Consider the following 24,493-nt stretch of genomic DNA (forward strand, 5'->3'; position numbering starts at 1 on the left):
TCTCTAGTTGGTCCCTCTAGTTAGAAGAGGGGACAAAAATTAGGGAAGCTGTCAGTAATTAATCAAGTCCTGGCTATCTGGGACCAGTTGTTATAGGGGTTATTATTTGGCTTCCTGGGCTGGTGGCTGGAGATAGTGGTCTGACTTCCTCCAAGTCTGACTTAGAGATAGCAGGCTGGCTTCCTGGACCAGTTCCTGGAGACGACGGGGTGGTTTCCTGGGCTGGTTGATGCAGATCTGCAGATTGTGAGTCAGAGTTCTATTTTTATACCCGATCTGGGTTGTATATTCATTGCATTGTCTGTTTGTATATTCAGTCTCTCAAGGTGCAGCGGTAAACACACCTGCAGGCCTGGCTCTCATGGCCCTTGCACTCACAGAGGTCAGTCAGGAATTATGCAAGCAAACAGATGCATTATTAAGACCCTTTTGTCCCGGCCTCAGTCCTTTCACTCTCCTATCAACTCATTTGTTTGTTTTATTTTGTTTTTTTCAGACACTTAGCACTGTCTCAAAAGGTCTTTTTTTGAGGGGGTGGTAATTAGATTTACTTTTCGAGGAGGTACTGGGAATTGAACCCAGGACCTTGTGCATGCTAAGCATGCACTCTACCACTTGAGCTATACCCTCCCCTTCAAGGGTCTTGATACTAGAAATTTGACAGGTTTTCAAACAAGAATATGGATGGGAATGCTCATCAGCCAGGCACAAAAGGCCACGTACTGCGTGATGCCACTTAAATGAAATATCCAGAACAGGCAAATTCATGGAGAGAGAAAGCAGATTAGTGGTTTCCAGGGATTAGGGTCAGGGGAATCGGGAGTGACTGCTTAATGGGTACCAGGTTTCTTTCAGGGCTGATGAAAAAGTCCTGGAACTGGGTAGTGGTTATGGCTGCGCAACATTTTGAATGTACTCGAGGCTACACAATCGTACACTTTAAAGCGGTTAAATTAATTAATTAATTAAATGGTTAAAATGGTAAATATTATGTGTATTTTAAGTGCAGGATCAGCTCTGAAGATTTAATTTGATTATAAACATTTATAGCCAAGTCAAAACTGATCAAACAGGAAAATTTATTTTTTTGGGAAAAAAATAACAATATTAGCTCCTGGATAATTAATAAACTTCGACAGTAAAATTCACAGTGATGCCTTGGAAAAGACAGTTTTCGCTCAGTAAGGACTTTTCACTTTCTAAACAAGCTAAATTATGATTCCTGCTCAATGGGTTATTATTTCCAAGACTTTTCTATGATAACAAAGCCAAAAATTAATCATGAGTAAAAGAATGATCTTGTATTTGCAGCTTTCACATTTGAAAGATAGGTAATGCAGAAGGGTAATTCAATTTGAATTGTTGCAAAGTGACTTTAATGACATAATAATGTAACCTCTTTAAGGGAACAGCAATGAGCATTTTTTTGGTTTTGTTTTACAGATACCACAGGAGACTGTGGGCTGTGCATAGTCACCTAATCTCCATCATCACAGTCCCCTGCAGGGTAAGATTTCTTCGCATTACAGCGAGGTGATGGAATTTGCCCAAATTCTCTCCAGTAGCTAATAATAGATCCAGGTTCAAACCTAGCTTTCTTTGATTCTAAATCTTATTCTCTTAATCAGCAAACTTGTTCTGCAACAAGTAAGTAAATATTTGAGGCTTTGCCAACCACATGGTCTGCTGTTGCAGCACAAAAGCAGCCACATTCAGCACACAAGCAAGTAAGCACAGCCATGATCTGTATTCCAGTATGGGCACTGAAATTTGAATTTTATTTAATTCTTTGTGTGTCATGAAATGTTCTTCTTTCACTTTCTCCCTCAGCAATTTCAAAATGTAAAAAGCCATCCTTAGCTTGCAGGCCATACAAAAACAGGTAGCAATCCAAATTTGGCCCAAGGGCTATGGTTTGCTGGCCCCCTGCTCTTAATCCCTGCGAGGTCCCCAAATCCAACATCTACAGTGGACAGGGAAATAATAAAGTGAGTGAAACAGGCTGGGCAAGACGTTAGGGGTTAGTGGGGACTGTGGCCCAGGACTGCCAATCCTTCCAGGTTTTCAAAGGAAAGAAGCTGGTAATTTAGATTTGTATTTGCAATCTCCCTGTTTCAGTATTAGCAGTGAATTTAAATTTCTGAAAGAAGACACTGTCTTGAATCAGATACGGTCCATAGGTCCTCTTGTTTGCAACCTCTTCACTTGGTTGTGTGGATTCTCCACCCTGGCTACCCTTGGGAATCACTTTGGTCTAAAAAATACCAAAACCCATAGAGCTGTCTGGGCCTCACCGCTAGAAATCAGATATAAATGGTGTGCAGTGAAGCATCCGTATATTTTTAAAGCCCTAAAGCTCTGTGCTCCCCCCCAACCAGATGCCACCCAGCTGGTTCTGAAATGTAGCCACTACTGCCTCCTTTGGCCGGTTTCATGTACTCCTCCCAGAGCGCTGTCCATACATCCTCCGGGAAGGCAGATTTCCAGCTGCTCTTGGTGCAAAAGTCACCTCATTTAAACTGTTCCTACGTCTACCCTAAAGCTACTGCATATAAACACCTCCGCCATAAAGGACTGGAGTCTCCTCTTGCACGTTAATCCTTCTACTTGTTAGGCACCAACACCACTCTTCTTGTTCGGACTGAGAAGCAGTACCCTAGTGACCCCTGGCCAGTGAAGCAGGAACGCACAGGAAAGCAGCTGTGGGGCAAATTTGGGAAATAGTGTGATGGCAGTTTTTCTCTGCACAGTGCTCTGCTTCGTTTAGAGTCCCAGGGTCCTTGAACCCTGGCTGCAGTCAAGGGAGCCCCACCCATAGACACAGGCCACTGCCTGGCTCAGAGGCCTTTGATTACTCTCTTTGTTCTTCACCTTGGCCTTCGTGGTCTGGTCCATGGCATCAGTCAGGGTTCAACAGAGAAACACTATGGATTATGAGATGAGAGATTTATTCTAGGAATTAGACCTTACAGAGCTATGGGGGGGGGCAGTCCAGGAGGGGAGCCGGGGGAGCAGAGAAGGCACCAGCCAGTCCACCTGGGCAGCCAAGCACATCCGGCCACCAAAATAGGACAGCCAAAGGAAGACCCTGGGGCAAGCTGTGCCCCTATGCAGTGCCACCACCAGACATCTGATGGTGCAGAGCTGGGAGCGGAGCAGAGGAGAGCAAGGACAAGTGGAGACCTCAGGCCTCTCGGCATCTTATTGTCTGACCACAGTGACTTTTCAGCGGTGGCGGCTGCACTTGAGCATGCCTCTTTCAGCCGAGTCTGACAGGGAGGAGGATTCTAGGAACATATTTCCAACTGAACCATTGACACAATACAAACCATACATCCCTGCCTACCTCTCTCACCTCTTTTGGCCATCACCCTCTGTGACGGTTCAGTTTAAGTGTCAGCTGGACTGGGCCACGGGATGCCTGGATACCTCGTTAACCATCACTCTGGCTGTGTCTCTGAGGGTGTCTCTGGAAGAGATCAGCATTTGAATAGGTGGTCTGAGGAACGCAGGTTGCCCTCACCATTGTGACTGGGCCTCCTCTAATCAGTTGAGGGCTTTCATAGAACAAAAACTGGAGGAAGGGAGCATTCTTGATCTCTGCCTGGCTTCTTAAGCTGGGGCATTGGTCTTCTCCTGCCCTTCAGCTGGGACTTACACCTTTAGCACTACTGGTTCTCAGGCCTTTGGGTTGGACTGGAACTACACCACCGGCTTTCCTGGGCTTCTAGCAGATTGTGGGACCTCTCGGCCTCCGTAATTTTATGAGTCAATTCTTGATAATACACTTCTCTTTCTCTCGCTCACTCCATATATATATATACATGTACTATTGATCCTCTTTCTCCGAGGACCCCAAGACACCCTCTCTCCTATACCATGCTTCTTTCAGTTTTCCAAAGTTGCCAAGTTCTTTCCCACCTCAAGGATCTTTCATTTCTAGGTGAAATATTATTCTCCTCACCAACTCTTCGCCTAGCTCCTTTTCTCCCATCCTCTAGGGCCCAGCTGAAGTCATTCTCCCTAGACTTCCAATACAAATTATCTTCTAACTGTATTTCTCTCATATACAACTTGGGGTTATATGTACAACAAAGAGGCAAGTCTCCACACGCAGCTCGCGGTTGTATATTTACTTGCAGCGTCTCTTTCTTGGGTCAGTGCTGAAGCTCTCTGAGGGCGAGGATTGTATCTGTTTTGTTCACCACTGTAAACCCAGTGCCTGGCACGTAGTAGGTCCCAAAACATTAAATGAACAAACATAGCCATTTTCAAGGCCAATGTTTCATTTAGTATTTTGAAGAAAAAAAAGATATCTCTGGCCTAATCCATGGCTTCATTTTGCTGTGTAATTTAGGGTCTGACATATAACATAACAACAAAAAATACAATACTTAAAGTCTCTGCCGGCAGGCAAAAATTAGCCATACCACCCAGCAGCCCTGAGGGACCTCACAGGCCTGGAGAAACCCTTGGAAGCAATTGCTCAAACTTTGTTGGTGGTGTAGTTAAATCACTCACTCTCAGCAGGAATTTTAATGGCCACCACACGAGGTCCAGAAAGTTTCTATGGCTTAATTACCTACATATATTTATAGCTCTGCGTGCTTCTTTAATGTTTACATCATTTTCTGTGTGAGGATGCTTTATCTTTAGTTTGCTTAAATTTTTTTTCCAAAAAAAATTGCAGACATTCACAGTTACAGTGATAACAGAGCTTTCTACTCCAATACTTGAGCTAATAAACACAAAGAGGTTTGTGGAATTCCTGAGACATAGTAGGTACTAAATAAATAGTAGTTTTCTTCCTACATCTCTAGGGCTGTTTTCTTCTAAGTATTAAACAAACTTGTAAAAAATAGTAAATAAATCCTAGAGATCAAATGCATAGCAGAATGAATAGAGACAGCAATGTATCATAATCACCAAACTTGCTAAGAGACGAGATCTTAATTATTCCAACCACTAAAAGGAAATGATAATTATGTGAGGTGCTAGTTAGCCCTACCACGGCTATCACATTACAATAGATAAATGTATCAAATCAACAAATTGTGTACCTTAAATGTATACAATGTTATATATCAGATATATCTCAATTTTTTAAAAAGTGCTACTTAACTCAGACTACTGATTATGAAAATGTCCCTCAAAGAAAATAGACAGGTAAGAAAAGGAATTTTCTTTGGGGAAGATACAAATGAATATTTGAAAAGAACTGCTGGGTCTTACCTCTGCTCCCTGTTGAAACTTAGTTATAAATCTATAGCATGCTTCTTTCTCCCTTCTTTTTTAATGTAAAAAGATGGAGAAAACATTACACTAAAGACATTACATTCAGAAAATAATTCTTTGGAATATAGAGCTCAGTGTTTTCAGGGACAATCCTGGAGGTTGAACATTCTTTTATCTGGTCCCCATAAAAGAATTCTTTCTTCTTCCACCACATCTCAGCATCCCTGTGGTACCTGAGCTCTTCCACCCTTTGCATAAGAAACAGGGTAGCTAAACCATCCCTGTGGAATGGAATCATAGGCTTTTCCTGAGGCAAGGGGGGATGTCCTACCACCGTCTGGACTTGGTGGGCGACCTGCAGCTTGCCCCAGTATAAGACATTCATTCTCCCCATCAGCATCACCTCTCTGAGGATGAGGCCATCACCCTCTACTCCAGAGGGGCTACAGTGGATCTGAACCATGGCAAAGGAGGTTGTCCACATGGAGCAGATGGACAGACTGGCTATCTGGCAAGTCATGCAGCATGAAACAGGGGCCATAGGCTGGCTGTAATTGGTGGACAATCCTCTCCATGTGGTATGAGAAGGACAGCCACTGCAGCTTCCAAACACTGGTAACTTATGCTTCCTTAAGTTCGTAAGTGAAGATTAATGCCACCCCTTAGTGACACAGCTCTGTGTTCCTTCTCCTCTTCCTCAACCCACAGACAGTGGCTCTCAAAGTATAATCCCCAAGCCAACAGCATCAGTAGCACTTTGTTAGAAAAACAAATTCTATTTAAAAAAAAAAGAAAGAAAGAAAAGAAAGAAAAAAAAAGAAAAAAGAAAAAAATTAAAAAAAAAAAAAAAAAAGGCCCATTCTCAAGCCCCACCCAGACCAACTGAAACCCTGCAGGGTGGGGTCCAGCAATCTATATGGTTTAACAAACCACAAACCCTCCAGGTGACTTTGAGAACTACAGCTCTAGTCTAAGGCAGTGCTTCCCAAACTGCTTTGTACAAAAATCTTTTGGGAAGCTTTGAAAAATTCTAACACTGGGGCGTCACCCACACTAATTAAATCAGGATCTGGCAGTGAGACTCGGGCATCAGGATTTCTTAAAGATCCCCCAGGTAATTCGCATGGGCAAGTGAGCTTGAAAATCACTGCTCTACTCTAGGGCCTCGCTGCTCAAGCGTGTGGTCTCCCGCCCTGCAGCATCCATTGACATCAACTGGGGGCTTGTTAGAAATACAGGGTCTCAGCCCCCAGGCCAGTCTGCACTTTAACAAGACCTCAAGTGACTCATAAGCACTTTAAAGTGTGACAGGGAGGGGCAAGGGTATAGCTCAGTGGCAGAGTGCACGCCTAGCACACCTGAGGTCTATGGGTTCAATCCCCAGCACCTCCATCAAAAAAGTGAGTGAACCTAATCACCTCCCCTCCCCCCAAAAGATAATAAAGTAAGAAAACTTTAAAAAAATAGTTGGACAAAGTGATTTTAAAAAAATAAAATGAGACAAGCACTGGCCTGGGGTACAAAAAAATGCAATCTGGTGAGCGTCTGAAACTTTCTGACTTCTAGATCAATGATTCACTGAAGCAGGTCCAGAGGTTGCTGCCTTTGTTTTTCTCATTCTCTGGTGACACTCCCCCTCCCCCATCAATGGATGCTCTGGCTGGGGGAAGGGGAGAGTGACTGGGGCAGGGGAATTAAATTCAATGAGCACCTCAGGAGGGCCCTACGGAGCGAGTAAGGGAAGAAGAAGCACTTCAATTAGCATTTGGACGTATTCTGGACATATTCTGTTCACTATATTATTAATTACCACGTTGTCTCATAAGTAGCTACTCCCAGGAGGCCTCCCCATAAACCAGCTGTTTCTTACTCTCTCTCCTCCCCACCCTCCAATTTCTTATTTCATAATTTCTCAGCATCTCACCAGACCACTCCCGAATGATTTAGAAAGTGAAACCAAGGCTGATTCAGAATCGGAATAAATATTAACCTAGACTTACTATTTCCTAAAAGAAGTAGAAAGAGGTCCAGATTAAACTAGAGCAACATCGTGACCAAAGGCAACCAAATAGAAACTTTACTGTCTTGCAGTGTTTTGAATCTACAAGATCATTTTTTTATTAACCCAATTCACATACTTACCCTTTGTCCTCATCTCAAAGGTGAGGCATGGCTGTACACTCTTCTCTGTATCCATGTGTTTGTGTTGTGTAGTCACGACAAATATGAATTCTCAGGATGCCTGTGTCCAGGGCAGTGAGGTGTAGAAAGAGCCTACGGCTGGGAGTGAGGACACCTGGGTCCCTTACAGCAAGTCACTTTTCAGTGCTGGGCCTCAGTTTTCTTGCTTCTATATTAAGGGACTTTATAGTTGAGGTTGCAAATTCAGATGCCTACAGGGGCCTAGGTAAAAATCTAAATGAGGCAAAGACAGCCCCAACTCAGCCCCTCTCTCTCCTTATCAACCTGTGAAAATGTGGGTCCAGTGCTGCCAGATTTCAAGGGAAGAAAAAAAAAATCTGGATTTTTGTTTGCAATTTCTCAGTTTTTGAATATTAGGAACTAATATAACTCTCTTTTTTCTCAGAATTTGGAAACCACACCAAACACTCCTGAGGCTATAGTCCATCTGGGGCTAGCCAGGTGAGGACTTCTAGACTCAGTGACATCCCTGGGCTCTTTAAAAATTCCAATTCTACTCATTTAATGAATTTGCTGTTCTTTGTGTAGTCATAAAGTTCATTCCTTCAATAAATATTTGAGTACCCATTATAAGCCAGAAAACATAGTTGATTGGAAAAAAAAAAAAACGAGGCAAGGTTTTTACTTTTAGGTGAGCAAATGGGAAAGCTAAATGAGATACCCCAGTAAATGATAAGGCTTCGTGAATAATTAGACTTGTTGAAAAGTCTAAGGAAAGACAGATTCGATTCTTTAGCTGGATACATAATCTTTCTGAGGCTTGGCATTTTCATCTGCAAAATGGACAACATAATATGTCCTCATCAAGCCTGTGTGAAGATTAAAATTCTGTCACATACTTGGCACATAGTAGATGTTCAATAAATAACGTCATCCAGTGCTAATACTTTAGTTACATTATAAACTTCTCGGAATTATGGGTTGTGTCTGATTAAAACCATACGATGGTGGAAGGTATAGCTCAAGTGGCAGTGTGCATGCTTAGCAAGCATGAGGTACTGGGTTCAATCCCTGGTACCTCCTCCAATAATAAACAAACAAACAAACAAACAAACAATCTTAATTACCTACCCCTGCAAAAAAAAAAAAAAATCATATGATGGCAGTTCTTGACTTGGAACCAGCAGGCTGTGTCCCCAGTGTGTACCTTCGAGATTGTTTTCCAGTGGAGGCAGCATCAATTGGTTACTTCTGCAAGCAAATCCAAAAAAGCCTATTTAAACTGTAGGATGGCCTAAATATTGTACAATTGCCATTAAAAAATAAACAAAACAAAACCAGAAAATAGCCCTGATGTGATGCAAATGCAGCAGAAGAAGCTCTTCCGGGTTCTTTTCAACAAACAACGTTAAAGGCTTTTTGCTTATTGTGAGTGGTGCTTGACCGTCTAAGGCAGATTTAATTAAAAGACCAAGAGCAAAGAGTTGCATACTTGATGATTCTGAAGGGGGCTTCTAGGGATGTTTAAGGGCCTTTAAGATGGATGATTCTACATTTGCTACTTTGTCTAATGGCACTTAAAAACATATAACTTTCTTTTCCCTTGAGCCAATTATCTCTAACATTGTTTTCACGCTTACCCTTAAAGCACCATCTTTAGGCTGATGACTCTCAAATTTGTATCTCTGGGCCACATTTTCATATATCCAGCTCTTGGCCTGGCGTCCCTACTTGAAGATCTTCTACATGTCTTAGATTTGACATGGACAGTACAGAACTCTTGACCCAAATGTGCCTCCTCCTAAGCCTTTCCTACATCAATAAATGGCATCACCATATGCTGGTTGCTCAGGTCAAACCCTGGGAAATATTCTTAATTTTTCTTATTCCTATCACCACATCCAATCCCTCAAATAGCCCTGTGTATTTTGACTCCAATACTCCATGGCATTATATGAAAAATGGGATCACTTCTCACCATGTGCACTGTAAGGTCAATTCAAGCCACCATCCTCTCTACTCCAGCAGCCTGCTACCCTTCCCTCTGCATCTCCCATTTCTGTCCTAACAGAGCAGCCACTGGAATCTTCTGAAAGCATAAACGACTTCTCTTTCTTGCTCAAAACCCTCCAAAGGCTTTTCGTTGCAAGTGGAATAAAACCCGGACCTGTTACCATACCCCACACACAGGTCTCTACGTGACCTTGCCTCTACCTGTTCTCCCCACGACTGGACTTACCAGCAGCTCAGAGCCCTCGCACATCTCCATCTCCTGCCAGTAACTTCTTTCATGGCACCCTGCCCCCTTCTCATCATTGTCTCTTCCTCAGAAGGGCCTTCCCTAACCTCTCTGCCAGAGCTTCTAGCTGTTTCCCGATACCCACTCTTCCCCTTTTCAAAGAAATGGAACCTCCTATTTTTAGCTGAGTCCATAATTAGTCTTCCTTAAACTGGTTATGGCTACCCAACTAAGTTGTCCAATGCAATGTAAGTGGAAATAAAATGTAGCAGCATCCAAGAACCATCCTTTAAATATCTTTGGTATATAACTTTTGGTCTTTTTTCCTCCCCTTTTATTCATTCTGCTGGCTGGAATATGACCTGACGGCTGGAGCTGGAGCAGCCACCTCAGACCATGAGGTAACCTTGGAAATGGAGGCCAATCACAGCAAAGCAACAGAATAGAAGGAGCTTGGAACACTGAGGACTTCGTGGAATGAACTGCCCTAACAGCCCTGGATTACTTGCTTCTGAACTTCTACTTGAGAGAAAAACAAGTTTTTGTTTTATTGAAGCCAGTTATTTTGAATTCTGTTACCAGCTTAATTCCAACCAATAGACTACTCTAGCTGAGGCGACCCTCTTTCATATTTATGTGAATTTTTCCTTTGAAGCACTTAGAACCTAAAATTACCCTGTATATTTATTTATGCTTTTATTCATATTTTTATTATCTGTCTTCCCCTCTCTGGAATATAAACTTCTTTTTTGTTGTTGTTTTTACTTTTTTTTTAATTGAGGTATAGTCAGTTTACAATGTTGTGTCAATTTCTGGTGTACAGCACAATTCTTCAGTCATGGAATATAAACTTCTTCAGGCCAGGGATTATCTAATGTTCAGTGCTGTATCCCTGTCTCCAGCAAGAGTTCCTAGTACATAATAGGTGCTTAATAAATATTTGTGGAATGAATGGGTAAGTGAACACCTACTGTGTGCTAGGGAGAGAGATACAAAGATGATTGACACATGTTTCCGGAGTCCCTTGCCTCAGAAGCTCACAGTCTAGTGGGAACTGACTCTCCGTTGGAAGGGGCAATCATTCTCATTGGGTTCGTCTAACCGTGGTTCTCAGCCAGGGGCAGTTTTGTTCCCCAAGGAGTGATTGTCGATATCTGGAAATATTTTTGATTGTTACAGGTTAGGGGATGCCACCAGCATCCAGTGAGTAGAGGCCAGGGAAGCTGCTAAACCTCCTACATTGCATGGAACAGCCCCCACAACAAGTAATTATCTGACCCCAAATGCCAATAATGCTGAGGTTGAGAAACCCTGACCTAGCAAAGGTCAGTGTCATTTAGATTTGCCAGGGAGTAAGTTGTTTGGGCTGCGTGAGAGTGGAAGCCATGGAGTGTAGGGGACACGTGCCATGTGGCCTGTTTGATGTTATTAGTGAGATTGTGGGATTAAGCCCCAAGTAGAGGTCAGCTGAGTTGTCAAATTCTGCCAAAGCTCTCCATTGAGAGGCTGGCTCCAATCATTAATCTTTACTTGTCACAGGGCTATGTTTTGGGGACATTCAGTGTGCATCCAGAACAGGTAAAGTTATGTCCGGAACTCTAGAAGCCAAGCCAGAGAAGCTCTTTGAACAGCATTTTTTTTTTGGTGGGGGAAGTAATTAGGTTTATTTACCTATTTATTCTTATAAGAGGTACTGGGGATTGAACCTAGGACCTCATGCTTGCTAAGCATGTGCTCTAACACTTGAGCCATACCCTCCACCCACTATTGTTATTAACATAGAAAAATCCTAGATGAGTTCTCAATTTGCCTGGCCTCAGGAAGGCTGAGAGAGCTCAGAGGCTCCACCGCTCTCTGCTGTAATAATTCTCTTCTCTATTTCTGTTCGGCTGAAAGGAGTATATCCACATTCACGGCTCTCCCACAAAATGTAATTTTCTCTTGCAGGTGAACAAATGATAGATGAGGGTAGTTGAAGGGACAGATTATGGAGGAGCTAGTTCTGGGCCACTTCATATTTTAACTTTTTTTTTTTTTTTTTTTTTTTTAGCTTTCCAATTTGTTGGACATGGATGTACTTGGTGACCTTGGGTAGGGCACTTAATCTCCCTGAGCCTCAGTTTCCTTATCAGCAAACTCAAGGGGTTGGGTCAGGCCATGGCTTAGTTGCTTCCATTCTAAATAACCATGATGACTCATTTATCACCTGTTAACCATCAGATAACTGATGGCAACAAATGCCTGGGTTTGAAGAAATAAATTTGAAAATAAGGGGAAGATTAGAGTGATTCTTAGCATCAAGGTTCTTCTCTGCCACCTGCCCCTGACCTGTGTTCAAAAACAAAACGTATCAGCATTAATCTCTGGAATGGTAGTTCCAGAAATATGTTTCTTAGAACATAGCTCCTTAAGATATGAAAATGGAACTCTATGTGAAAAAACAGAAAACAAAAAACAAAAGAACTGAGAAGCATACTAGCTCCCATTCTTGGAAAGTAATAAAAAGTCATTTTAACATTTTATAAACCCAATGTTTCTCACTTACTTCACTAGAGAATTCGTTTTTCCTTGAATGATTTTTTTCTTTTTAACATTCTGTAGAACTACAGAACTAGTATTCCTTGAAACTCACTTTTGGAATTTCACCTGCCTTGGTCTATAATGACATTACCCTTTGCTCTGTACCTACTTGGAGGAGTGATGGTACCTGCTAAAAAGTATCCCAAAGAAAACAGAAAATGTGCTTCACAACTTCCTTGGCCTTCAGTACAAACATGGGCATCACCCATATACCTGATATCAGGCGACGATAACATGCTTGGACACACTATTAATAAAATCTACTTATTGGTCTCATTTTGTTTTTACATAGCCTATGATGCTAAGAAATAAAAATTTAAACTTATGCTTCTTTGCTGAATTTACTCCACCAGTCTTATTCACTAAGTGACGCTATTGCACAGATGGCAAATAGGTTATTTTCTCTCATGACAACTTTGATCAATAGGTAGTAGCTGCCTAGAGCTCTGTATTAAAAATAATATTAAGACCTTGAATGGGCTTGGAGGGAAAAATATGCTGTGATTGATTCTTAATGTCTGTTGTGGGTGTACTGCTGTGATTGATTATTGATGTCTGTTGTGGGTGCAGACTAGTGAAAGGCATAGGATGCTTGTTGCATGTTTCCTCACCAAAAATCAGAGGCTTCTTACAAACTACCCACGTTGGCGTGGTTGGAGGGTTAATACACCTAAGTACCTAAAAGAGTGGCTAAGCTAATTCTATAGTGTTCGAAAAGGGAGAGTTCCTCCAGGTCTTGAGGTAAAGATAAACTGTATGCAAGAGTTGATTTGGGCCTTGATGGTTAGAAAGGTTAGGTCTTGTGAGAGAAAATTTTTAGCAGAGACAGTGGAAGTGCTGCCAATGCCCCAGGGATGGCTTGTATCTCTGGAGCTGCCCAGAGACAGTGTCAGCATCCCTTACACAGTGCTCAGTAAAGATGCATTTTTACCCTTTGTCTAGCACAGCTCCGTCCAATAGAAATATAATTTGAGTCACATACTTTTAAGCTTTCTGGTAGCCGCACTTAAAAAGTAAAGAGAAACAGGTGAAATTAAGTTTAATAATATACTTTATTTAACCCAATATATCCAAAATATTATCACTTCATATAATCAATATAAAAAATTATTAATGAGATCATTTACATTCTATTTTTTGTAATAAGTATTTGAAAGCTGGTGTATATTTTACCAACAAATGTATCTCAGTAGGAACCAACCACATTTCAAATGTTCAGTAGCCCCAGGTGGCTGGTGGCTACTGTGTTGGACGATGTCAATCTAAACTACCACTCTTATTCATATGTTGTGTTCTCCAAAAATTTGTTTGAATACAGTTAATTTAATTTCAGCAGTTTTCCCAAACTCTATGCTGATGGACACAACTGGTGCTAGAAATAGTTTTTAATGTAAAAACTATTCATTTAAATAGCATATAAGAAAAATCCATTAATTCATTACTTTAAGATAATTTAAATTATTAATTTAATATTTGAGATTGTTATTTTCGCTTCCTGTTAACATTAGGAAGACAAAGTTATTAAGTAGAGAACAGTAAGAGTTCCTATGACTTGTTATTTCTCTCTCTCTTTTTTTTTTTAAATCATTTTTTGGCCCAGTGTGTAGACGGGGATGTGTGCAAACTTCTTAGAAGGCATTTCATCTTTACGTGGCCGGAAGTGCAGACAGCTGTCTTGCAAAAGAGATAGGGCAGCCATGAGGACAGCGTGAACTCGGTTCCGTAGTAGCAGCAAATATTCCCTTCTTCAGGCCACTGAGGAGCTCCTTGTTCTGTAGGAACCTCTCCAAGTCGGCCTTCACCAGTACATGGCGCACATCCATCACCTCCAGAGTCAGAACAAGGCTCTCTACCTGGTGGCTGAACTCCAGCCACAGGTGATTGGCATCTGGGGCAGCGGAGGCCCCTAGCCTGTCTTCAGCTGAGCCCAGGTCACTGCGTGAGGGGCAGCTGGGGTCAGGTTAGGATGGGACACTAACTGGAAAGGAACCCTGCTGCTCGGTGCTCGGCCTCCAGGAGTGCACGCTACCCGCGCTGGGCCACAGTGGTGTCAACCCTCCTGAGGACCCAGTGGCCGGCTACAGGGCAGAGGTCGCTTCTCTCCAGAGCTGGGCCCAGGTCGTGCTGTGAGAAAGAACTGTCTTGTTTCAGCGTCACCTCCCTGCACGGAGACTCTTCCTCCTCGGACGTGTTCATCTCCTCCATCTTGGCCAAGGTGCGTGCCTTGAGCAGGACCTGGGGCCGCGGGCACAAGGGCTACTCCCTGCATCCAGGATGGATGGGTTGATACAGAAAGTGGACTTGACGTAACCAGAGGAGGTGTTGAAGATGCAAGGCACAGAGCCAAACCCCCGGGCATCCCAACACCTGCCCTCCACAGGCTGCAGCCTCTGTTTCTGCTTTATGTCCTTAATTGAGGTAAAATGTACATAACATAAGATGTACCATTTACATGTACAGTTTGGCGGCATTAAATACATTCACACTGTTGTTCTCTCACCAACGCATCTCCAGAACCTTGTCATTCTCCCAAATTGAAACCCTATACCTGTTAAACAATAACTCCCCATTCTTCCCTCCTCCCAGGCCCTGACAACCACCATTCTACTTCCTGTCCCTAAGAATTTGATCACTCTAGGTTCCTCATATAAGTAGAATCATACAGTATTTGTCCTTTTTTGTAGAGCTTATTTCAATTAGCATAATGTCTTCAAAGTTCATCTATATTGTAGCATATGTCAGAATTTCCTTTCTTTTTAAGGATGAATGATATTCCGTTGTGTGGCTATATTACATTTTATTTATCCTTTCATCCATCGATGGACACTTGGGTTGCTTCTATCTTTTGGCTGTGTGCTATGAATATGAGTGCACAAATATCTGCTTGAGTCCCTGCTTTCAATTCTTTCGGGCATATACCCAGAAGAGGAATCGCTGAATCATATGGTAATTCTATTTTTTAATTCTTTCAGAAACTTCCACACTGTTTTCCAAGGTGACTGCTCTATTTTACATGCCCATCAGCAATGCCAAAGGGGTCTAATTTCTCCACAGCCTCACCAACACTTGTTATTTTACATTTGTTGATAGTGGCTGTCCAAATGTGTGTGAAGTGGTATCTTATTGTAGTTTTGTTTTTAATTTCCCTAATGAGTAGTGATGTTGAGCATCTTTTCATGTGCTTTTGGCTACTTTTATGTCTTCTCTGTTTTATTGAAGGATAGTCCGTTTACAATGTTGTGTCAATTTCTGGTGTACAGCATAATAGGTCAGTCACACATGAACATACATATATTCATTTTCATATTCTTTTTCATCATAGGTTACTGTAAGATACTGAATATAGTTTCCTGTGCTATACAGTATAAACTTGTTGTTTATCTATGTTATATATAGGAATGGTCAGAAAAAGAGTCCTCTTTTATATGCCCCTCAAGTGGTTTTCAGGTATGGGGTGTCTTATCTTTGACATCAATAGCCCAGTGTTCAAAACCAGGTTCTACCCCTTACCATCTGGGTGGCCTGGGGCAAGTTACTCACTAATCTTTCTGAGTTGCAGTTTCTTCCTATGTAAAAAAATCAGGATTTGATACTATTTACCTCCCAGAATTTGAGGAATGGTGGCAGTTAGAAATAAATATAATTAAAATTCTCAGTAAGTAGTCATTATTACTTTAACAAAATGGTGATAAAGGTGGTTTCTACTTTAAAATTAGAAAGGGTGCTCAGGACCAGGCTTTGTCTTTTCTTAGCTCTTTTCCATACCCAGTATTTGCTAGGAATAAACACTTTCCAAACACTTGCTGATGACTTGGAGACTAGGCTATTATTTTCCTACAATCCTATTATTTTCACATTTTTCTGTTTCTCTTACCCAAGGTGATGTCATACTCAGCCATCTGCTTCCCCTGCATCCAAAAGCCACCTCAAGTCATGCTTTTTCTGAGAAGCTTCTTCCGGGGGCCCAGCAGGAGGGTCCTCTGGTAGATGGTATGTCTGGGGGATGGTCCAAACACCATGCAGAGAGCAGTGTGACCTTCAAATCACTGTAGCACAAAAGACCTCCCAGAATAAGCTTTCATTTGCCTCCTTGGCTCTGGACGAAGGTTTCAGTTACAACACATAGAGCAGTCTAGTAAGAGATTGAAGAGTTCTATTTCAGCAAGATACTCTGAATATTTATCCCTCCCTTACTTGGTAGGCTCTTTAACTCTTTAACCCTAGTGAATTAAATTTGTGGCAACTGATTGCATCTAAGAAAATGGCTATCACACAAATTGATAAATTAAGTTGATTGTTGGCTAAAAATTTAATGATAAGGGCAGCATGGGGACTGGCAACTGCATGTGAATTTAAGCTTCATCTCTACTGTGTCACCTTGGGCAAGTCATGTCCTCTGTAAACCTCTGCTTCTTCATCTGAAAAATGGGACTAAGAGCAACCAACCTTATGTGGTCATGGTCACTGAGGATTCCATGAGCAAGGAGCTAGTTCTTGTAGAGACCTTAGCACCATGCCTGAAAAATTGCAAGAGCCCAATAATTGTTAGTTATTGTTACTATAAATTGTATCATTGTATCATTATCATCATCACCATCATCATATTTGGGTGACTTCCAACAGTGACAACAAATGCTAAAGCACCACTCTTCTTTGCCCTGGGTTAACTTCCATTTGTACACGTCCTCTACCCGCCCCCCCCCGCGCCCCCCCCCCCCCCCCGTTAATATCCTTTTTCTTCAATCCAATCCTGGTGGGCCCTGACTTTAGGCAAGACGTTTGAAAGGCTGGAGTTTGGTAAGAGACCAGGAAATGACACTTAAAGCCACAGATTTAAAAATGAGGGAAAACCTAAGGTTACACTGATAGGAGCTTCTACTAAAAATCGTGAGTGAGAAAGGAAGATACACTATCTCTGGCCAGACAATGCTTAACATTTAGCATTCGAACTAAAAAGTTTTGCTCACCTACAATCCAATTCTTCATGAAGATATTTACTAGGTACAGGAAGGAGATATATACAGGACATCTTTTTAAACTATTAAATGATAACTGTATAAACAATAGACAGCAATGACTTGCTGGGGAGACTATTTACATAATCTGCATTTTATTTGCATATGAGCCTGATACTGCTTTAATCCTTTATTTTTTTTTTTCCTCCTTTATGATATTGCTTTAATGTTAAAAAGCAAAGGGTCTGGCTCCTTTAGAATCACCATGCAAATCCCTGGGCACCTCAGAGCCAAGAATGGGGGAATCTCACCCTTGTGGTTTCTGCACTTTATAAGTCACAGATAGCTTTGGATGAACATCATTGTCGTCCTATTTTATTGTTTGGAGTGTGCAGGAGTCACTGGGCAACACATCTTGTGCCCTGATTTATAGAAGCTTGGCCTTGCCTCAAGCTGAGGCAGCCTGAGTGCAGATTTCAAATGTGTCTAAAGGTTTCCCAGCCAAATTCCTGCAGCACCAACTTGAAAACTCGCTATAAAAATAGCCCTTACTGAGGGAGCCTGACCTGTGACAAAGCTTTCCTAGCTGGGAGCAGGACTAAGAGGGCTGCTGTTTTTCTTTTCAAAAAATTTACTTTAATGTCTCTGTGATGTGGATTTGCTTTTAACATTGTGTTTTAAAAATCACTCTTGTACTCCAGTCTCTCGTGTGAGAATGAGGTCCTTCATTTTTGGAGACTAATTGGGGTTAATCCTACACCAGGTCTGGGGATTATAGGAAACAAAAGAGCTTTATTGTTTGTTTACTCAGGATATAAATTTGAGAATCTATCTAGGAAATTTGGAAGATCTATCTAGGAAAATCCTGGTGCCTGTGTTCAAATCTTGATGCCAGGGTCTTTCAGAAGTTAAAGGCTCAGGTCAACTTACAGCTTTTTGGGATTTTTTTAAATTTGGGTTTTTTGGGGGGAAGGTGATTAGGTTTGTTTATTTGTTTATTTATTTTTAGAGGAGGTACTGGGGATTGAACCCAAGACTTCATGCATTTTAAGCATAAGCTCTACCACTTGAGCTGTACCTTCCCCGCAACTTACAGTTTTTGAGTTTCTGAGTGTATTAAAAATTTAAGAAATGGCAAACAGAGCACAAAATTTTTGGTATATTTTAAGAGTTTCCTTTTTGCAATTGGCCACTTTTTTTTTACAATTGAACACAAGGAGGGAAAAAACTGCAATGCAATAGAATTACCTACTCATCAGGTGAATAATATAATGTATTATTAAGGGTAAATGCAAAACCCCCCAAGGTGTGTGCACTGGGAAGGGGACACTATTTTTAAAATCTGGGCATCTTTCCTGTCAGTGTGTCTCTGGGACTCTGTGTATAACCTCATTAGGCAATAACGTCAAAGGTCTAATCTGAGGCCTTGACGAATGTGAAATCGGGACCAAATGTCCCTTCTGTCCCTGCCTGTGACAGTCCCTGCCTGCTACCAGCTGGGCAATTTTGGACAGGCTGCTCAGTTTCTCTTGGCATCAGAGACACCTACCTCATAGTGTGGTTTTGGAGAATTCCATGAAGTAAACTGGTAAATTAGGCATTAGTAAATGCTCAATAAATATTAGCTAGATTTGGTCACCACTATTAGAGCTAAGACTCTGTGCCTTGGCCAAAGTTTATTTAATTGGTCTCTGTGGGTCACTGCCACATAAGAGTACTCCTACTATTCATTCATTCGACACATATTTATTGAACGCTTTCTCTTAGTTCTTTTAAATTGTGCTTTCAAATACTACTGCTACTTTTTAATTCGAAAACTAGCAAAAAGCAGGGTGGAAATATCACCCATAATCCTGCTTATCACAGGACATCAATATTAGGTGAATTTAATACAATTTCTTCTAATCTTTTTTCTATGAAACCTCCCCCTCCCTTTTTTAACAGAGCTGAGGTCATAGCACATGTTCACATTTCAATCTCATGCTTTTTTTAAAACATGTAAACAGAATATTTTCCTGATTCCATTAAAAATTCCTCTTAACTATAATGTTTAGTAATCTGCAGAAAATTCCAAGTACAAAAGTACTGTTTCCTAATCAGGTTTCTATTGTTGTGCTTTGAGATAATGCTCTTTTTTTTTTTTTTTGGCTACTAATATGTAAAACTGAGACCCACATTTTTATATCAACCTTGGTCCATATTTTAGTTGATTTCTATTTCATTCCTTCCATTAACAACTGTTTTTTGAGTGCTTACTCTGGGTCGGGCTCTGTGCTGTGTGCAGGGGATTGAGGGCCTAGAGGTGGGACAGCTGTGGACTTGAATCTGACAGAGCTCATATCCTAAGGGTGAGACAGATAATAAATATGCAAAGTAACCCAATACTTGCAGATGGTGATGGGTGTTACCAAGGAAAGAAGTAGGGTGTGTGACAGCATTGGACAGCTTTTTGGGGCAAGGAGGTTGAGGAAGACCTCTCAGAAGACTTGACATGAGCCATGGAAAACAGGGCCAGGACTAGGGTAAGACAAATGGGTGCCTCAGGGCCCTCATGTAAGGAGGCACTCACTCGCAGGCCCATGCATTTGCAGGGTTGGCACTTGACCGACCTCGAGAGTAAGTGCCTCCTTGAATTTGGTACCAGAGGTACACTGCTCTTTCCATCCCAGTCCCAACCCGATGGGAACAAATGTAGGAAAGGTATTCCCGGCAGAGGGAACAGCAAGTGCAAGAGCCCAGGGTCTGGAGAGGCTCAGTGTGTCTCAGGAACAGAAATTCTGTCTCTCTGATTGACATGGAACCAGTAAAGCAGAATCACCAAAAGAAATGAGAAAAAATTCTGGGAAGTTTTGATCGTTGATCATGTTTGATGTATATATATATTTGAAGTATCCAAGTAGTTGCCAATGGGAAAAAAAATGGGCTTTTAACTCCTTTTTTCCCGGTGGTTTAGAATTGTCCTCATAACCCACATACATTGAGAGGTAAGCTTGGGGTGGGGTCCCCAATAACTTTTTCAGTGCTTAGGGACTCAAAAGTGGTGTTTCTCAATCTTGGTGGCACATTAGAATCCTCTGAGAAAGTCTTTAAAGTACTGATGGCTGGGCCCACACTGAGAGTTCCTGAGTCAATTGGGGTACAGCCTAGGTGAGAGGATTTTACTATGAAGACAAAATTTAGAACCATTGTTAGAATCCTGTTTTGGGTATAAGCTGCTGTGGGAGGTTTGCAATGTAGGAGAAACCAGATTTTCACAGGCTCTTAGTAATGATGAGTCTGGATTTATCCTAAGAATGGGAAGCCATGGATGGGTTTTAAGTAGGATGGTCACATGATGTGATTTTTATTTTAAGAAAATCACTTTGTCTGTAGTGTGGCAAATTTCCTTAGGACAGATTCCCAGAAGAGGAATTACTGGGGGGAAAGGGTATTAATTTTATGTTTTTGGACCACACACTTTTAAATTCCTTTCCAGGAAGATGCTGCCAATGACACACCCACTTGTGTCCTCACACCTTCCCGGGGCCAACACTGTTTTTGAGGGTTAATTATTTCTGTGAAAGAAGTACAAAAAACAATGATAACGAAGAAGCAATTATTTGAGCCACTGGGCACAACCCCTGCCAGCTCCTTTTTTTCCCCTCCTTCTTCATGGGTCAAATATTATCCAAATAGCCATTTTCTTCAGAGAAGTTGTAGATCTGTTTTTTAGCTAACATTTTTCGATTGCTTACCCATGTGGCAGGTCCTGTTAAAAAGCACTTTACATGCAAGATCTCTATTACTCCTCTCAACAGCCTCAAGAGGTTAGTATTAGTACTATCACTTCCATTTTACAGATGAGAAACTGAGGCACTGTGAGAGTCAGGGGCTTTGCTGACGCTCCCTCAGCTTTCAAGCGGAGGAGTTGGAATTTAAATACAGAACCCTTCCTTGACTCACTCTGCTATTGTTTTTGCAATTTGCAAAGGTTAAAGGACTCCTGACATTTTTCTCAGGGGTCTAAGTTCTAGTTACCCTGCTGCAAATCATTTTGGAATCTGAACAACTGACATAATTTGGTCACTGCTCCATTGTTGCAATCAAGTGTTGAAGGAAGTCAAAATGATTAATTGGCCATAAAATCAGCCATTTGCTCATGAGTCTCAGAGTCCCAAAGAGGAAGAAAGCATCAAATCACTTGGAGCACAGAAAGAAAAGGATTTGAGAAAAATGGGTCCAAGAAAGGTCAAAACTTACAAAAAAAAAAAAAAAAGGCTTTGGGAGAGGGGGCCTTTTTAGTCAGATCATGACACAGGCTGGTAACATGGTGGGGAGAGGGGAAATTGATCAAATATAAATATTTCAGTCATTTCCAGTAATAGAGCTATCTGTTTGATCTGTGCTCCCAGAGTTCTTGAGGACAGGGATTGAGTCTGGATCACTGTCCCTGTCCCCAGGGCTTAGCTAATAGGTGCTCAATAAATTTTCCTGAATGTAGAATGAAAGAGTAAATCATGATTAGGGTGTACATTAAAAACATATGTGAGGACAATGTATTCACTGTCGTTTATGTAATAGACATTAACTACAAATAAACCAAAATACCTTGTGGCAGGATTAACAGTTCCCCAGAGAGGACCATACTGAGTGAGGGGACCCTAATCTTGGGACTCCATTCAAAAGGGAATTTTTCTCTTCATAGGAGACTAGGGAAGAAAGGGCACCTCTCATAGAGCTGCTTTTACAACTGATGGGACCCTTTATCACCAGCAAGTGTGGGGAACCTAGGGCAAATTTCAGGTTGGAGTGTGTACCTGCAGCATATATTCCTCTTCACTCAGGTATTTTATTAACATTTTTTTTTTACACATGTGGGTGACCATGCTTGGGTCTGATATACTGGGACTTTCTCTGTTGAGTCAAATAGCCCCAGTTCAGAGAAAGAGTTTCTTTTCCTCTGAATGGGTGGAGTGGGGGAAGGGGAGAAAAGTTTACTTGAAAATCTAACTTTCCTTTAAAACTGGCAGGATCATAACTTAGTGGGGAGTTGGTGGGCATCAGCAAAGAGCCCAGGGTCTAAGGGGGGATGTGTGGAACACCTCATAGTCGCAAGTACTTTTGGTAACAATTTTTAGTTACACAAGCAACATATATAAAGACTTTCTCCTTACAACATAAAACAGGTTAAGACCCTTGGTGCACATAAAGGTAAGACCCTCTTGACTATCCACTCCCCTAAAGGTAACTTGTGTTACTTGTTTGATGTGCACTCTTGCTGACCTATTCTCTTTATGTATGGCATCGGCATTATGTATCAGAGGCTTTAGTGAAGTCTTTTGGGATGGGGAACTGTCCGGGGTCAGGGGGAGAGTGGTCAGGTTTGCCCACCCCTCCCTCTCCCTTTTTGGAGGGGAAGATAGGTGTTGGGATGAGAGGATTTAAAGGAAATTTCAGGTTGCGGGGTACAGGCGTTGGTGGTCGTTGAGTACTCCACTTTCTTCCTCTATTTAGTCGTTTTTTGCAATGTGAAGAAATGGTGGTGTCAGGAATCCGTGGGCACTTTTCAAGTGGGGACAGGGCAGATGGGTATCCACCCCCTCTCTGTTATTTTCACTTTTCACCGTAGAAGGTGTGGAAGGTGGACGCACGTGAACCTAAGGGCACGCCTGTGTGCGAGCGCACGCGCGCACGCGCGACCACAAGCTCACCCCGGGTTCTTGATTGGATGCCAGTTTACACCTGACTGCCCGGCCCTCAGGGGTCAGGTGCTTTCCCGGGCGTGTGTGGGAGGGTGTGCGTATGGGGGTGGGGGCGGAGATCCCCTCTCCCGTGATCCCTCGCGGCGGGGCCCGGACCTCGGCGCGATTCGCAGAGTGAAGGCGAGCCCTTAACGCGGGGGGGCGGTCCGCCTGCCGCGCTCGGCCCCGCCCTCAGGGCCCGGCCCCGCCCCTCTCCTCTGGCCCGGCGGGCGCCGGCCCCGCCCCTCGCTCCCAGCATGCCGTGCGGCAGCGGCGCAGCGGGCGGAGCCTGGAGGCGGGGAAGCCGTGGCTGTGTGAGCGTGAGGAGCCGCTGCCACCGCCTCCTCCTCGCTGTCCTCCTCCTCCTCCTGGGCCCCGGCGTTGCGGGCCGCGCACGGCCCTGGAAGAGACGTCGCCTCCCCTTCCTCCGCCTCCTCGTCCTGCGCTGCGGGCTCAGGCGGAACCCGGAACGGCCGTCCACCTCCCCCGCCCTCCGCCGCCTCTTCCTCCTCTTCGGCTTCCTCCTTAGCCCCGGGCCGGAGCAGAGTGTCGGCTGCGGCCGGTTCGGGCGGCGACTCGCGCTTCTTCGGGCGGCGGCGCTTGGCCATGTCGTGTCGGGGAAGGTAATGAGCCGCAGAGCCCCGGGGTCTCGGCTGAGCAGCGGCGGCGGCGGCGGCACCAAGTACCCGCGGAGCTGGAATGACTGGCAACCCAGGTGGGTGAGCCGGCGCCCAGCCCTCCGCCCCGACCCCGGGCCCCGCCTCGGGCGGGCCGAGGCCTAGGGCCGCCGGGCTGGGAGGCGCGGCCTAGGCTGTCCACCCCCCCACCCCCCGGGAACCGGGCGCGGCTTCCTGGGTCCCCTCCCGCCCCGGCTGGGGGAAGAAGGCCGCTGGGAGGCGAGGCCTAAATGCCTCCCCTCTCCCTGCATTTTAGCCTCGGGGCTGGAGCCGAGACCCAGGGGCTCCGGGAGGAGGCACTGGCCTAGGAGCTGGGTCAAGGAAGGTGAAGGAAGGGAACCTGGTTGTGGGGGCACTTTTTCTTGCCACCTTCCCTTCAACTTGGGATTTGAGTTGGGGGATCTTGAAAGTACGGGACCCTTTATGTTACCCATTCACTTCCCTGGTCCCTTACTCAGTTCCCACGTGAAAGACCTCCTTAACAGTAATCCCTTCGGTGACCCCCACGTGTTAATATTAAAAAGCAAAAAGCCAAAAAACCCCCAAACACTCCAAGGCCTTACTCTGACTTTAGGCAGGGCAGTTGTGGGCCATGAAATGAGACTGTGGCTGGATTAATGAGGCCGACCCACTCTAGTTCTGGAATTTGAAGTTTTCCCCAAGAGTAGGGACAGTTACTCTAGCTGAGATCAGTTCTTACCTGAACGCTTGAGCGAGCACTCACTTAGAGAGTAGAGAATTTGATTAAACTTGTGACAGATTTGGGGCCTAGTTGACTATGAATATATTAGGAGTTTCGACTTTTTAAAAAAATTTAATTTTCGTGTCTTTCTGATTAATCATGGGGCACTTGTACCTAACTTGGGACTGATTTATTCTTACCTCTCTTACTGAATGAGTACTTGTAATACTCAGACTATTTTGGAACTTAGGCCAATACCTAGA

At 43.2% G+C, this 24,493-nt stretch overlaps 1 protein-coding gene and 1 pseudogene across 3 annotated transcripts in view; one reads left to right on the forward strand and one right to left on the reverse strand.

Moving 5' to 3' along the window:
- Positions 1 to 13,775: 13,775 nt before the first annotated feature.
- Positions 13,776 to 14,453, reverse strand: LOC105073772 (protein spire homolog 2 pseudogene; annotated as a pseudogene).
- Positions 14,454 to 23,139: 8,686 nt separating this feature from the next.
- SMG1 (SMG1 nonsense mediated mRNA decay associated PI3K related kinase) overlaps positions 23,140 to 24,493 on the forward strand; it is an 88,076-nt gene continuing 86,722 nt past the window's right edge. For 2 of the 3 annotated variants that reach the window (XM_074346279.1, XM_074346280.1), the window contains exon 1: positions 23,140 to 23,586. In XM_074346279.1, the coding sequence (XP_074202380.1) occupies positions 23,498 to 23,586 (89 nt within the window). In that variant the 5' untranslated portion in view covers positions 23,140 to 23,497. The remainder of the gene's footprint in view (positions 23,587 to 24,493) is intronic. The other variant, XM_074346281.1, reaches the window with a different exon arrangement.

The sequence above is a fragment of the Camelus bactrianus genome, chromosome 18, assembly GCF_048773025.1.
Source record: "Camelus bactrianus isolate YW-2024 breed Bactrian camel chromosome 18, ASM4877302v1, whole genome shotgun sequence".
Lineage (NCBI taxonomy): Eukaryota > Metazoa > Chordata > Mammalia > Artiodactyla > Camelidae > Camelus > Camelus bactrianus.